At 38.9% G+C, this 14,899-nt stretch overlaps 1 protein-coding gene across 2 annotated transcripts in view; it reads right to left on the minus strand.

Annotated features, from left to right (window-relative positions):
• SYNE1 (spectrin repeat containing nuclear envelope protein 1) overlaps positions 1 to 14,899 on the minus strand; it is a 422,354-nt gene that overhangs the window by 18,568 nt on the left and 388,887 nt on the right. For both annotated transcript variants that reach the window (XM_063096991.1, XM_063096992.1), the window contains 8 exons: positions 13,472 to 13,659; positions 12,449 to 12,599; positions 9,632 to 9,814; positions 9,229 to 9,366; positions 7,487 to 7,678; positions 6,282 to 6,600; positions 3,584 to 3,652; positions 1,656 to 1,798 (listed from right to left, as the gene is read on the minus strand). In XM_063096991.1, coding sequence (XP_062953061.1) covers positions 1,656 to 1,798; positions 3,584 to 3,652; positions 6,282 to 6,600; positions 7,487 to 7,678; positions 9,229 to 9,366; positions 9,632 to 9,814; positions 12,449 to 12,599; positions 13,472 to 13,659 — 1,383 coding nt within the window. The remainder of the gene's footprint in view (positions 1 to 1,655; positions 1,799 to 3,583; positions 3,653 to 6,281; positions 6,601 to 7,486; positions 7,679 to 9,228; positions 9,367 to 9,631; positions 9,815 to 12,448; positions 12,600 to 13,471; positions 13,660 to 14,899) is intronic.

The following is a 14,899-nucleotide window of genomic DNA, read 5'->3' on the forward strand; positions in this document are numbered from 1 at the left end:
CCCCCCATCGCCAAAGCTCTTGAGAGTGCGAGAGCTTCTGGGGAAAATACCTTTGCGTTTCCTCGACAAGAGTGGTGGCTGTGCTCGATTTTTCTGTGTCACTCTACTAAAAACAAGCAAAGTTCAAAAACATGCTTTGTAAACAGGTGACACATTGCCATATACAAAAAGCAATGCTTTAAAGGTACACTTTACATACATCATTTTGCATGAGAAGACCTCAAAATTTCTTTTAAGTTCATAAATCAAAACAGATTAAACTAATCTGGGGTTTAAAACTCAGGGCTGTCAGACAGCAATGCAATATATCATTTTTGGTAGACTGCTCCCTCTTTCTCGTTCTTAAACTGAAATGTCGGAAGAATAATATTACCTCAAATCTCACAGGAACATTTTTGCATTAAATAATTAATGTACTAAAAAGTATCAAGCAATATTAAAGCCAGCTGTTTTATGAAAAAATTTAAGCAAATGTTTAATAGGTATCAAGGGACTAAATTCTAAAATCAAAGAAAAAGCTTCCAAATCCATTTTTAATATTATGTACAGTCTTCAAAGATTAAAAGAACAAATCATTCCAAGGCACTCCTGCTATACTGACCATAGAGTTATCTTCGAAAGCCTTTAACAAATCACAGTGCAATTAAGTTTCCTTGATTACTTTTGATTGAGGTTAAGTGTAATCTCAGTGATGTCAGTATGGTCACTATAAAACTAAATTATACTTTTAAAAAGAGGTTTCACTATAATAGAAGTTGGTATAATAGGCCAAGCTGGACAGAAAATAAATTCATGATTGATTACTGTTCTCTAAATGTGTGAATATTAAAATCAACATTGATAGCTAGAACAGTTTTCTTCCCTGGCTTCAAAAGTGGTACAAGTTAGTTGTGATTAGACCCAGAAAACTAATTTTTCTTTCCTTTTACTAAGCAGTCTTTTGGATATGAAAGAAGATATGAAGCAGAAGAGAGATTTTCTTTAAAATTTTCTTAAAGTATGTGTAGGAACACAGGTAGTTCTCTGGGAAAAAAATTATTTGGTCAGTGACTTGAGCAAGGCGAAGAAAGTTACGGTAGACTTTATCATGTATAGCTAACAGCTGCATAAGTAAAACTGGTAATACACATAATTCCCTTGCTGTCTTTTTCTCAAATCTCTCTTGTTGGAATAGTTTTCTCCAGACCGAGCATACTAAGAACAGAGGATAAAGACATTCCCTCACTCTAACTTTAAGTGAATCAATAAACCCAGGAAGAGAAGTACAAAATTCCATGTTAGTAATCTATTAGCTAAAATCTGCGGCTCCAAGGATAACCTTGGTCCAAAAATTATTAGTTGAATTTGGAAAAATGCCTAACGACTTTTGAGAGCCAAAGCATTTTGTTGCTTTCAGTTAAAGGGATCTTACTAAGTGCTCAGTGTAAAGGAACAGGCTGGTCATTACAATAGACTCATGGGCCTGAAACCAGAGCAGTTCTTCCCAAACGGTCACTTATCACAAGGCTTTGTTTTGCACATCCACGTTCCTGAGTTCAAGAGCAGCCTGGGGTGTGGAGGCTTCATGAAGCCCTCATGCTACAGACGAACCGTTCTTTGTCACACAACTGTGATTTCCAAGCCCAGGTCAGGGTCAGGATGGTCAGGATACTTACATAGCCTCTGTAGCTGGATTCCAGCTCTGGCCCTGTGGGAGTTTTGCTGCGGATGATATTTTCGGTTTGCTGGATCTGAAAGCGGCTGTCACCCAGGGCTCTATCCAGTTGTTGGAGCTGTGACTCTAAGGCACTGTGATCCCCTGCAGAGTCAACCATAAGAATCTTTATGGACCATGCTGTTTGAATTATTTCAAGCTTGACATTCAAGGAGAAGTTTCAGAATAATTTCAGTTACAGCAACATAGACATGGCATGTGTGTGGGTAATTATAAAGCCAATTTAGTACTATCGTGCTGATGGGTTAGACATTTAAATGGCCAAACTAATGAAAGTGCTTCACTAAGAATCCTAGCAGACCGGACACTGCAAAAGGGCCCAGCAATCGGCTCTGAACAGCCTTGTGTGTCTGCCCCCTCTGCCAGCCAATCATCTGAATGGTGTAAATTGTGGAAGGCCTTTCTAAGAATCTGAAGCGGGATCTACCGTTCCCCAGTAACTAGGAGGCAGTTACTACTCCTTCTGCAGGCACTTAATGAGCAGAGGAGTATCTGCCCTCTGATTTTCTTTGTGCACTTCAGGAGAAGGCAGTGCCACTGAAGGCCCAGGTGTCTGTATCATTCACTTAAGGCAGGAGTTCAAGTTCACCAAGAAAAGACTAGCTCAGAATAGATATGTGCAGAGATATCAAACTCGCAGTGACTTGCTTTTATTTAATATCTCAAACAAAACCAGGAAAAAGCTAGGAATTTAGCATTTCTACCCGGGCAGGCTCTTAGTCATAGCCTGGGACTCCCAGCTCATTCTCCTCTCAGAGTTTTAATACTTCTTTGCAAAATTAGTGTGTGTGTGTGTGTGTGTGTGTGTGTGTGTGTGTGTGTGTGTGTGTGTTTCAGTCCTTGAACTGAACTAAAAAATACTGATCATCAGAGTGGAGCTAACACAAGGTGAAAGCAGAATAAATATTAGTAAGCTTAATTAACTTTTTTTAAAAAGGCCTTCTAAGTACACCTGGAGAGGTCTCTCACTTGGACGGATCTAGGCAATCGTCCTCTCAATCATGCTACTTTGCTTTTCTGCAAAAACTAAAGGGTAAATTAATATCCTACCACCATGTTCAAACTACTCTCCACCCTCCCCCAAATCACAGACCCTGAACTATAGTTTACCTAGTGCAACACTGAGTAAAACTGGTTCCATTTTTCTTTCTTTAATTCTTCATGTTTCAGGAATAGTTCTGTCCTTAGAGGCAATTCTAAGGTTCAAGATACTGTGGAATATATTTTTCATTTCAAATTTTTATAAGATTTCTTAAATTAAAATTATATATCAGGCTGACTGGTTAGCTCAGTTGGTTAGAGTACAGTGCTATAACACCAAGGTCAAGGGTTTGGATCTCTGTACCAGCCAGCAGTCAAAAAAAAAAAAAAAAAAAAAAGAAAGAAACATATTTTTTTAGAGCTGAAATCTGGTCTCACCTCTTAGATGCAAACTGTGAGAATAGGAGGACAAAGTGGTGTGTGTGCCCAAGGCCACTTGCACAGGCTGATGGACTTGGACCAGAGCCTGTGCCCTGACTTCCTAGCCAGAGGCAGATCCCCAACCCTGCGAAGCTGGCATTACCACAACCAAGTAGAACACAAGGGCACACTGGGCTCTCCGTCTCATAGTTTCTGCTGTTAATGGGCAACAGAGGTCTAAGCTTGGTCTGACTATTAAACAAGTTGAGAAATTTCATTTCACTTGATTATTGAAATCTCATTCTTGGTGTTCATCAACCAGCTGCCTTTTCCTGATACAACAGTAAGAGAAGAAGGTTGTGCCTTAACATGCTAGAGCCACAAAGCTGTGAGAGATACAGTGCGTGTGCTGAGAGGAGGCTTGTTACAGGTGAGGGAGGGACGCTTGCTCCGGCTTTTCATGCCTACCAGAGGTATTTCTGATTGCATTTTCTGTGAGTTTTACATAGGCCTCAGGGCTTTCGGGGATCATTACATCTGCAAAAAGAGCACAGTCTAAGTTGACAGCTAAATTCTGGAAACCTTGACTCCTTTGTGGCAGGAAAATAACTCTCCTAGGGAAGAAAAAGGAAGTTAGTCATTCTAGACAGAAAGCTCCTGAGCATAGACGGGTGTGCGTGCTCACCAAAGCTTTCCTGACGTGAATCCTGGTAAGAGCTCACATTGATGGAGAGCGTTTTACGAGCCAGGCACTGATCTAAGCACTCATTTATACTCACAGAAACCCTACAGGGCTCCTGGGAATGTTATTCCCATTTTATAATTGAGAAAACTGAGGTCCAGAGGAATTAAGTTACTTATTCAAGTTTAAACAGCTATGAAGTGGCAGAACTGGAATTGCAATCCAGACACTCATATTCTACAGTAGCGCTGTCCCATGTATTTCTATGTGAACCACAGATGGCATTTTAAAGATTTAATAGTTACATTTGAAAAATAATAAGAAACAGAGGAAATTAATTTTAAAACTATATCTTACTAAGCCAATATATCCAAATTAATAATATCAACATAAATATTATTGATATTTTACGTTTTTTCTTTGAACTAAGTCTGTGAAATAAATGTATTCTTATAAGTGCATTTTCCATGTCCGGCCAACCTCAATTTGCACAGTCACATTTCAGTGCTCGGGAGTCCCATGTGGCTGGTGGACACCTGTTGGGCAGCGCTGCTTTAGATGCCAAATGCCTAACTAGTGGGTTCTGCTGTAAAGGCAAATAGAAATGAGAGAAATTATTTTATTTTTAGAATTGTCATATGTTTGGGAATCCAGATGTGAACCATCGTAAACAAGCAGAAATACCCACAGATGATGACCTTTTAGAGAATGTATGAGATGCATTTACAAGTGCCACCAATCGGCCTCCAATTATTTATTCTATTTTCCTTACAATGTTCCACTTCCTCTTTCCATCTCCTCACTCCATGTGCTGCTTGCAGTTTTTGTTCTTTTTCTTTCCCTTTAGGCACACTTCCTGTGTGATTTCCTCCATTCACTCAGGGACAATTAAATTTACATGTGAAAAACTACCTAATCTGTATTTCCAGGTGCTGAACTTCAGACCCATGCAACTGTTACTGGATTTTTGCATTTGGATATTCTACAAGTATCTCAAAATCAGGATGTGCATAACCCAACTCATCCCCTGTCCCTGTCTCGCCCCCTGACACCCCCGCCCAGCTGTACCCACACTGTACTGTCTCTCCTGTGTTCCTCAGGGCCCAGGAACACCTGCATCTTTCACCAAGATGCCCAAGCCAGAAACTTGCCTCTGCCCTGACTCAATCACTCATCAGTCTTCTGCCCGGGATTTCTCACCTCTCTTCCACTCTCTCTGTTCCCAGTGCTGCTTCCTTAGTTCAGCCCCCATCCTGTCTCTGTCCTGGAGTAGAAAACATTTCCATTTGGACTCTCTTTCTCCCTACAGAATGTGCCCTCCTCCCTATGGAATCTAGACAGATACAACATGAAAACATGCATCCGATCGCATCACCTCCCTCCCTTAGACCCTGCTGTGGCTCCTTATCACCTGTACGAGAAGAGCCAAGCTCCTTTCTAGGGTGAACAGGCTGCTTTATGACCAGGTCCTTGTTTGCCTGTCCAGCCTCAACTTTGTCCACTCCATGCCACCCATCCAACAGTCCTGTCATTCTGGACAAAATTCAGAGGAGCACAAGCACCGCGGCTAATCACAAGGCTGGAATGGCTTCCTCACCTTTTTCCCTCTGAACATTGCTGCGTCCACCTGATTGACTACTATTTATCCTGTGCTCAGCTCAAAAGTCCCCCCCCCACCCCGAAGGCTGTCTTCATACCTCCAGGTTAGCTGCCCTATGGTTGTGCTTGACCTGCAGGCCACCATGTACATTGCTATCCCAGCACCAAACAGCTCACCTGGTCATTTCTTATATATTTGTTTGTGTTCCACACTAGAGCGTAAGCTCTTTTGATGAGAGAATTCAAAAATAAAAATTTTGATTGAAATGCCTCTGTAACTAAATGTGTTTATCTCCCAGCGCCCGCCCCCAACTCTGCCTAGTTAATAAGCAACTGCCTGCAGGCATTTCTGCTTCTGTAATCTCGCTAGCCTACCCTGCTTGCATTTCTAATTTTGCCTGTCACATGGGTGAGAAGAAACTAAAACCAACAGCTGTTTGTCTAAGATATAAATTAAACATAAGTTTATGGCCTATAAAAACCCTGTCAAACTCATGTTCATGGTCCCAGGATTTCAGAACAAGAGTTCACCTGGGTCCCACGTGTAATAAACCTTCTGACTCTCCTACCTTCCAAGCATCTGGAGCCTTTCTTGCTGAGTTCATTCTACAACATTTCAAGAAGAAAAGGAACTATGTATCTTCTGTACTTAGCAAAGTGCTTGCCACCTAGTACCAGAAATACATGTACATGTGGAGTAAACCAAAGGCCATGCCAATACTTGTATTTGATAATCACATTCATATCTAATTGTTCGATTAAGTGCAATTCCCCCTAATGGGAGAAAGAAGAAAACTGATTCTGGATAGCTTGTATGTCTCCAGTACAATATTAACTCCCTTTTATTTTCCTTCAAGCTGGCATGCAGGAAAGGCTCTTTCCTACCTGATAAGCCAACAGCGCCCTGCAGGTAGAAATCTTTGTCTTCCTGACCCTCTTCGTCCTCAGAAGGCAGAGTTCTGGACACTGCAGACTCCAGGTCACGGCTGAGGTCATAGTCATGATCCCACTCCAGGGGGATGGAATCCACGCTGGCTGGGGTGTCTCGTCCAGACCGCTGGGCCAGTGAGAGGGAGGGGTTGGAGGATGGCTGGGGGGACAGGACGCTGTCTGCGGACGGGTCATGCCAGCGCAGGTCCGAGAGGGCCGTCGAGTCACCTTGCTCCAGCTCCTTGTCAGAGAGGTCGGGCTCCTCGTCAGGCAGCTGGAAGTGAAGACAAGCCAGCTCCGTGACTGCAGGGTCAGACTCCCCCCTGACTGATATGGGTGTTCCTCTAGCGAATCTCAGTGATTAGCTGGGCCACCTGCCTACCATGTGGGGATAGCTTTAACTTCCTATCGACTAATAAATAAGAATCTTCTGATCATTTTTAAAGAACATCTTATAAATTAACCTACATAAGCCTCAGTTTTATTACAGTAAAATGGGAATAATATTAAAACCTACCTCAAGGAATTGATATACGATTAAATAAGATAATATAAATAAAGGAAGCCTAACAGCAAAACAACAGGTACACAATGGCACATATCAAAAACAAAAGGAAACTGCTAATAAAGCCTTAGCTTATCCTTCTTACCTTATATTCCAGACATGAAGTTTATTTTATCACAGAAGATTCCAAATATTTTAATAATAACAGTTCTATAGATGAGATGGGATTGTGATAGCAATTAGTAAAATGGAGGAAAACAGTTCACCTAAACACAACCTCATCAACTGAACAACTGTCTACATTGCTCACTTTTATCTTCTTATTTCTTCTAGAGACTTCTTTATCTTCCACAGCCAATATATGCCAAGCATTCTTCTAAATTCTTTATTTATATTTACTCATCTAATGTTCAAAGCAATCTTTTTCCACAGGTAGCTGCTGTTATTCAACCAGTTTTACAGTTGAGGAAACTGAGGTAAGAAAGGTAAAGTAACTTGACCAAGGTCACAGAGCCAACACGTGTCAAGGCTAGGACTTGAACCCAGGCATTCTGGCTCCAGTGTCTGGGCTCTTACCCACTATCCAATGCTACTTAACCCCACATCAGGAATTCTCTTTAGATTTAAGGGCAATGAAAAAATAAATGTTACGTACAGGCAGGCGGATCAGTTTTTTATGGTATCTTTCCACTCGCCCGAAGACCTCCTGGCAGTAACGTCGGAGCTCATCCAGCTCTTCCTCGATGACTGCCGCATCCAAAGGCTCGTTCTTTTCGATCAGCTGCTCTCCTTGAGCAATTATCTGCTCAATCTTATTGTGGTTCAATGAAATTTCCTGCTGGAAGGCCTAGGGAGCACAAATCTCATGTCATTTTTTTATTGCTCACATTGATAAAAAATAACTGTTAGATACGTATTTCTCCTTTCATTAGAAAAAGCATGTGGGGGATATTTGATTTACCATATACAATGACAAGCCAAGAGGGTATTACTTTCTAAAGTAAAACATAAAAACTGTAAGCCAGAGCAGGAGTCAGACATGGAATCATAAGAATTTCATGATCAGAAAAAAAGCCTTTGACTAATAAAATTTACCACCACAGACAATGTAGGTAGAGAATAACAGGAAAAAAAACTCAAACATCATAATGCTGTTAGCACTGGTTATCTCAGATGAAGCAACGGCAGTGAATACATTGCCGCTGAAATAAATTTAACATTTTAAAGAAATATTCTGAACACTTTAATTTTAGATATCCTGATCCTATGGCAGACAGGACTAAGAGAAGCCATTCAAATGATACCACCATGAATTCTTCTCAGATGACTCGTTTGTTTGTTTCAGGACATAAGCAGGTACAGTTATAATGATTTGAAAAACAAGGACTTCTGGGAGGATTATTTAGGCTCCTTCTATATGGTGCAAATGAGTTAAATCACTGGGGACAAGTTTCAAGGGATGAGTTTTAATTCGGTACAAGAGTAAGTTCTAGAAGAGTCGAAACTGTCCCATGATGAAAGAGGCTGTTAGAAGAGAGGGTAGTAATGAGTTCCATGATCCTGCCAGAGTCCAAAACAAAAAATTCAACTACCACTTGGTAGAAATCTCCTGTTGAAGAATTTAAATACTGATTTACCTGTGAAATGACTTGGAGAGTGGTGGTTGGGGGGATGTGGAAGGGGATAGTTGGAGGTGCAAAGGCAGGGAGGGGTTGGGCAGAATAGCAGGTTTACTATTTTATGATTTCTTTCATCCCAAGAATCTATGATTATGGGTAACTGCCTCATTTTGTGACAACAACCAAAAGGTTATGGACATCACAAGTATTCTTTAAAAAACCTATCTATCCATCTATCTATATCCTTTGGGAAGAAAGTTTCATAAGCTGCCTTGCAGATTATTCAATTTGTTCAACACTATTCCTTTTAGGAAATTCTTATGGCTGATGTATATCCTTCCTATTTAAATTTCTAGCTAGCCACTGTGTTCGAATTATTTAGCAAAAAATACAAAATGTATTTAAAATTAACTTGTCATCTAAGAATGTAGAATACAGTATGAATGAAATCCCAGCGTAGGAAAGTTATATTGCTTTGGAACATGGAGGGTCAAATGAACGATTTGAAGATGTTAGAAACAAATCAGAAAAAACCAAAAAGTTACCTAATACTCTGGCAATCAACTTGATTAATTAAAAGTATGTATGTTAATGGTGGTTATCTCTGGGTAGTGCTCTGTTTTATTTTTAGTATCTTTTATACCATCTGCATTTTTTTTGAAATTAAGAATGAGTCTCTTAAAAATTCCTTCTGATGTTCTTCACGAAAGGAGCTACAAATCCTTTCCTTTTCAGACTTTCTTCACCTTGATAACTTGAAAAATAACGAATCTATTACCTTAAGTTGCTTTATCTTAGCTTGAACGTCACACTCAGAAAAATGTTCAATATTAGTGAGCTGCAGATCCATCTCCGTTAGCCAGACTAGGATGCTGTCCCGTGCAGTCTCAAACTCCTCACGCTGGCCAATAAAATGCTGGACATGAGAAGAAAACAATAAGAATTTAGAAGTCCACATAAGCAGACTGAGATGGCACAGCCAACTCCAGCATTTTTCCGGAAAGTCATTTTCTCAACAAGCAACGAGAAGCCTGCAGTCCTCCTCCGCATCCTCTCCCCTGCCCACCCCTCCTGCCATCCCAGTCTTACAAAGCCACTGAAAATTGTGTCTCAATGTTGTGTTCAAATGGCCCACCCCCGTCCTCTGGGCTTCTACATTATGGATGAGGCGTAATAAAGACCTTGAGCCTGCGCAAGATGGAGGTGACGCGCTTTTGCAGGTTGTCCCATCTCTGGTTGCCTTCGTGAACCATCTGTTTCAGGCTGCACGCGGAATCCGTGCGATTCTCCCTGGCCAGGCGGCGGTACTGCTTATTGATCAGTTCCAGCTGGGTCAGGCTCTCGTGAACTTGTCGCTGGAAAGCCTAAGGACACCGAGGGGCACAGCAGTGTGGGAGGTCAGCAAAGGGCTCTCAGGAATGGCTCCTAGTTTTCATATTGCAGTGTCAGGAGAATGGGAATCTCCACCAGCACAGAGGAGAAGGACCATTTCTGACAACAGTGTACTTTCCGTCATTAATGCAGAGTAACTTACGAAAAGGAAGTGGATCAATCAAAAATATGAAAGAAAAGGGGGAACGGTAATAAATAAATATACATACACATGTATATTTACAAACATGTATATCACACACACACACACACACACACACACACACACACACACACACACACAGCTTTTAAAATAATTGACAGCCTGAAAACAAATTTTTCCACAAAACCCACAAAACCAACTATTACAAAAATATATATGTCTGTTGAAATGTGGCATCAATATTGGAACAATATATCTATAATAGAACTGATTATTTGTAAATATGTAATTTCCTAAAAATCCAGAAATCATCTTAATTCTGGTGTCCATTAGGAAAAAAATAAAAACTACCTTTTGCAGAAGGCCCTCTAAACACAAGCTGTTGTTAACTGTTAAGAAATGCAGTTTAATAAAATACAAGTAACATTACGTTTAAAAACAAAAAGTTTGGAACATGCTCTGTTTCCTTTTTGTTGTTCCCATGAATTATTCAGATTTTATAAAACATGTTAGAGCTAGTGCACCACCTCATCTATTACTTTCGATTGCACTGGGCATCATTTAGAGATTCCGAAGATAAAATAACTTTCTGCTTTCTCTCTGTAATATGAAGCTTATCTTTCCCTCTGAACACATTTTATGATTTATGACTGATTTTTATTGGCAAAAAAAAATTTACACTTAATTAATTGTACTGTACTCATGTAAATCCCCAAATTCTGGTTTCTTTAGTTCAGCACACTGTTCAAATGCTACTACATTTCTGTCTCAAATATTTTTCCTTCTAAGATTTGCTTTAGAAGCCTTCATCCTAGCAAATCCAACCTTCTATTCTATAGAAATTTAAGTTATTTCCCCAGCAAAAGAAGTGGTAAGAAATGTTCAGCTTTTGCCATTGCTGGAAGTCACAGTATGTGTGTGCCCAGTGGGGTGATGGCATGGCACTCAGGTGGGTACCCCAGAACCCCTATATCCATTCCAAACATTCATGCAATTGAACTGGCTAAAGACTGTCCTCAAGCCAAACTTCGTTTCGGTGATTTATTTCTGTCTCTTAAGAAAGTTAACTACAAGATTAATAATGATAAATGATAAAATCAATATTATAGAAGCTAACTATATGCTAACTTTTGCTATAAAATTTGAGAGTTTAAAATAGCACCAAAAAAGATCTTATGTATTCTGCTTTGTAGTATAAGCCAATTATAAAATGTTTTAACCTTTATGAATCTGTGTGTAATAAAATGCGGTACAGTAGCACTTCCACTACCAAAAGTTCACATTGGGATGACCTGAAATCGACTGCAGAGTTTACTGTGGCTTTCTACTAGAAGTTTTCAAATGGGAAAACTTCCTTTTTCTGGAGTTTAGTGGTATAGTTACATATTAATCCATTCAGACATCATAATAACTCTTATTTATTTCACATAGCATTTGAACATTCTTATGGATTCTGTCCATCTATGACTCAGCTTTTAACCACCACAAGAACAAAAAGGAAACTTTGTATTTCCCATAACAGGCCTCAGCAAATGCCTAGTTAACTGGTGTATCAAGGTAAAAATGAATTCAGCTGAATTTAGTTGGATTTTCAGTCTTATTTCTAAACATCTTGAGGATCTTGGGGCAGAATTAGCAGCCAACAATGATCATAATGCATCAGAACTGTTTGCTGTCAATATACATGAGTACACATCTGTATATCAGTGGGAACTGAAGAGAAACGAAGTTTTGAATTAAAAAATGGTCAACTTTAGGCTATATCAGGTCCGCTCTGAAAATGAGAGGCTCCTGAGAAGTTGGAGTTTCATTGTATTGCAGAGAGAGAGTGGACTCAAGATTGTGCAAATAGGAAAGGGACTGGAATCAATTATTTAATGATTCCTTTATGAATATAATCACACTAGTGCTGTTTTAGTCTCTATGTAATTCAAAAGTCTTGGTGTCTTAAGAACAGCACTGGTCTTCACTGTGTAATCAGAAATGGATTATAATGAAAATGTTTTATTCAGTTCTGGAGCTTACTCTATTTTATCAATGATTAAAAAATGTATAGATCTATGCTCCAATTAGGTAAAAAAAAAAAAATCAAGAAAATATATTTGGAAGGTAGATTTCTTTAGAGTTTGGAAAGCCATCATATTTTAATCTTAGGAGGTGGTTGATTGTGAAGAATTACAAAATAGAAATAATGCCACAATCTTTTTTTGCACAAATCATGATTCATGTTTCCTCTTCATTAGTACTTCATTTGTAATTCTTAATAACTTTAAGTTAAAATAAAAACCTCCTTTTCCTTTTTTTGTATACTTACTAGGTAATAATAAAGGTGGCTACAAAGTCATCACCCAGCTGCTGGAGCAAATAATGTGTGGGTGAATGTTAGTTAATGTCTTGGAACACCACCTACCAGCTGCTGCTTTAATAGAAAAATAAGGATTAAGTATTTGGAATTATAAATCACCTCAAATTTCTTTAGTTCTTCCTTGGCAACCGTATAGAGCACCCCGGAAGAGCTGGGGAAAGCAGCTGTCCTTTCTGAAATCTTCAGCCAATCTTCAAAACGAGAATAGTCATCCAGAAACTTCTGCCACAATCGCCACGTCTCTTCGATTCTGAGACAGAAAATGAGAGGACAGAAAATTATCTGGGACCATTTACACTCCAGAACCCTGTTGGATGCCTGCAACCAGATTAAGAGGTCCAAACAAGCAACTGTTGTGCCACACAATCACTGTGCCTTGAGCCAAATTTGACCACAGAGAAGAAGAGACAACTGTTAGAGCTAAAATAAAACAGCTGTTTTTTTTTTTTTTTAAATGTCTTGCAGCTCTGGTTTTGGAATTAGGCAAATTGAATATCATAAACACATAATGCGAGCTGTCCAGCATATGTGCAAGGAAGTTTAGAAATGCAACAACATTTTTACAGTGTACACTCAGGCCACTCTTCCACTAAAATAAAACTAAGGTTTGAAAACCCATTTAAGTCCAATGTCAAAATCACCCTAAAAAAAGTCAACCTATGATAGCAACACAAATATTAAGCCTTCAGTTCACCAGGAGCGCAATGATTTTGTGTTTTAAGTCATTAGATAATTTTGTAATACATAATTTTTTGCCATCTAAAATCTCAATAGTCTTAAATAGTGTGATTCTTTTTATTATTTAATTTTTAATAAAAAGAATGGTACTTTTCCACAGCCACAAATGCTGTATTGCTATACAGGTTTGGCAAAGACATATTTTTATTTTTCTGTACTATATTTAAGCTGCTAGGTAAAACGTAACTTGGCTTGTTATACTTATTACCTTTACACCTTCTTATTTTCCCAACTAAGAAATGATGACAGCAAGTTTGGGAAGCTAAGGCTATTTTTGGACATCGTGACCAAAAGGAAATATTGAACAATGAATACTCTGGGTAATTTTTTTCTTATTCTTTTTGGTCTTTCTTCTTCCCTAGCTGACTGAACATCTCAGCTTACTTGAGCCTCCTTTCCATGGACATAGCACAGATATTTCTCCACCGCCGGTCCAGGTTTCTCGTAGCCTGCTGGATGGAGTCACACTCGGCGTCGGTGGCACAAGCGTCACAGTCGTGCAGCAGGACTTCACACAGGTTGAGGACAGAGGCGACGCCTGTACTGTGCTTCTCTATGTCTCTCTGAAGCTCCTGCAGGGGAGAGAGGAATGCAGGGGAATGCAACATGCTTTATTCAAAAATTCTATGTATATAGACAAGAGAAACTGCAGCAGTCTTAATTGACTGCTAAATGGTTAGGCTAAATAAACCTTGACAAATGTTTCATTTCCTTGAATGCATGAAGTTTCTTGAGCCTCATTTATGAAATCTGGCAAGCTCAAAAGTATGAGAAAAAAACAGATCTAGCAATATTTTGGCCATGTGATAAATGCCAAAATACAAACTGAACAAAATAAAATCAGACTACACTAAGAGTGAAACTAGCTTCTTTAATGATTGAAAAATGAATCTTGCCCCAGTCTCTGCTTCGTAGATATATCACTTCCATTCCAATCAATCAACTGATCAATCCATCAATCAATGGAACATATGTGTACCTGCTAGGAGCTGGCACTTAACAACTAGGATTTAAACACCAAAGATCCACCAACTGTTTTAAACAGTTACTTCCACCATCATTAAAAGGTACCCTGGTTTAAGGGACCTACATTCCATACCGTGCGTGACATTATTATAGAGAGCAATTTTAAATGTATGACAGAAATGGAAAGTATATGATGAAAAACAAGGCACTGAGTTTTCCCAGTGTCCTACAATGTGAAATATTCATATTAACTGCATAGAATGTAAATCCAAAATGTACATTATTTTCTATTTTGAGCTTTTAACCCAATTTTCTCAAAGTATTCCATTATTAAAAGTGATCTCTACTGGTACTATTTTTTGCTTGGCCTTTTCATCAACGTCCGTATGTGTTTTCTTTCATGCGGTTGTTAAATTTGCCTAGCTTGTCCCTTGTTCTAAGTCTTCAAGTGACTACCGGGGATTTATATTCTTGTGATTCTTCCTCTTATTTTTCTTCTTGACACCATGTTCCAATGTCTTTGAAAGTGCCAATTTATTGTCAAATGTAATAACAGTGCCTTTAATTAATTTTTGGAGATTTTATAAACTAGACACTAGAAGATAAATTCTATTAATATTTCTATTTTAATAAACAGTCCTTTCAAATCTCTCACATAAACTCTTTCACTTGTGTGAAAGAATATATCACAGAAATTGTTGGCTTAAAAAAATAAAATATTACAAAAATTAAACTCAATATTTGCTCAAAGACAGAGACTTCTGTGGATAAGATCACCAACTAAATTAGAGGTCTTAAAGTACATCTTTTACAAGGATATACATTTGGAAGAAGTGTTAGGCACCT

This window comes from Cynocephalus volans, chromosome 5, assembly GCF_027409185.1.
Source record: "Cynocephalus volans isolate mCynVol1 chromosome 5, mCynVol1.pri, whole genome shotgun sequence".
Taxonomy (NCBI): Eukaryota; Metazoa; Chordata; class Mammalia; order Dermoptera; family Cynocephalidae; genus Cynocephalus; species Cynocephalus volans.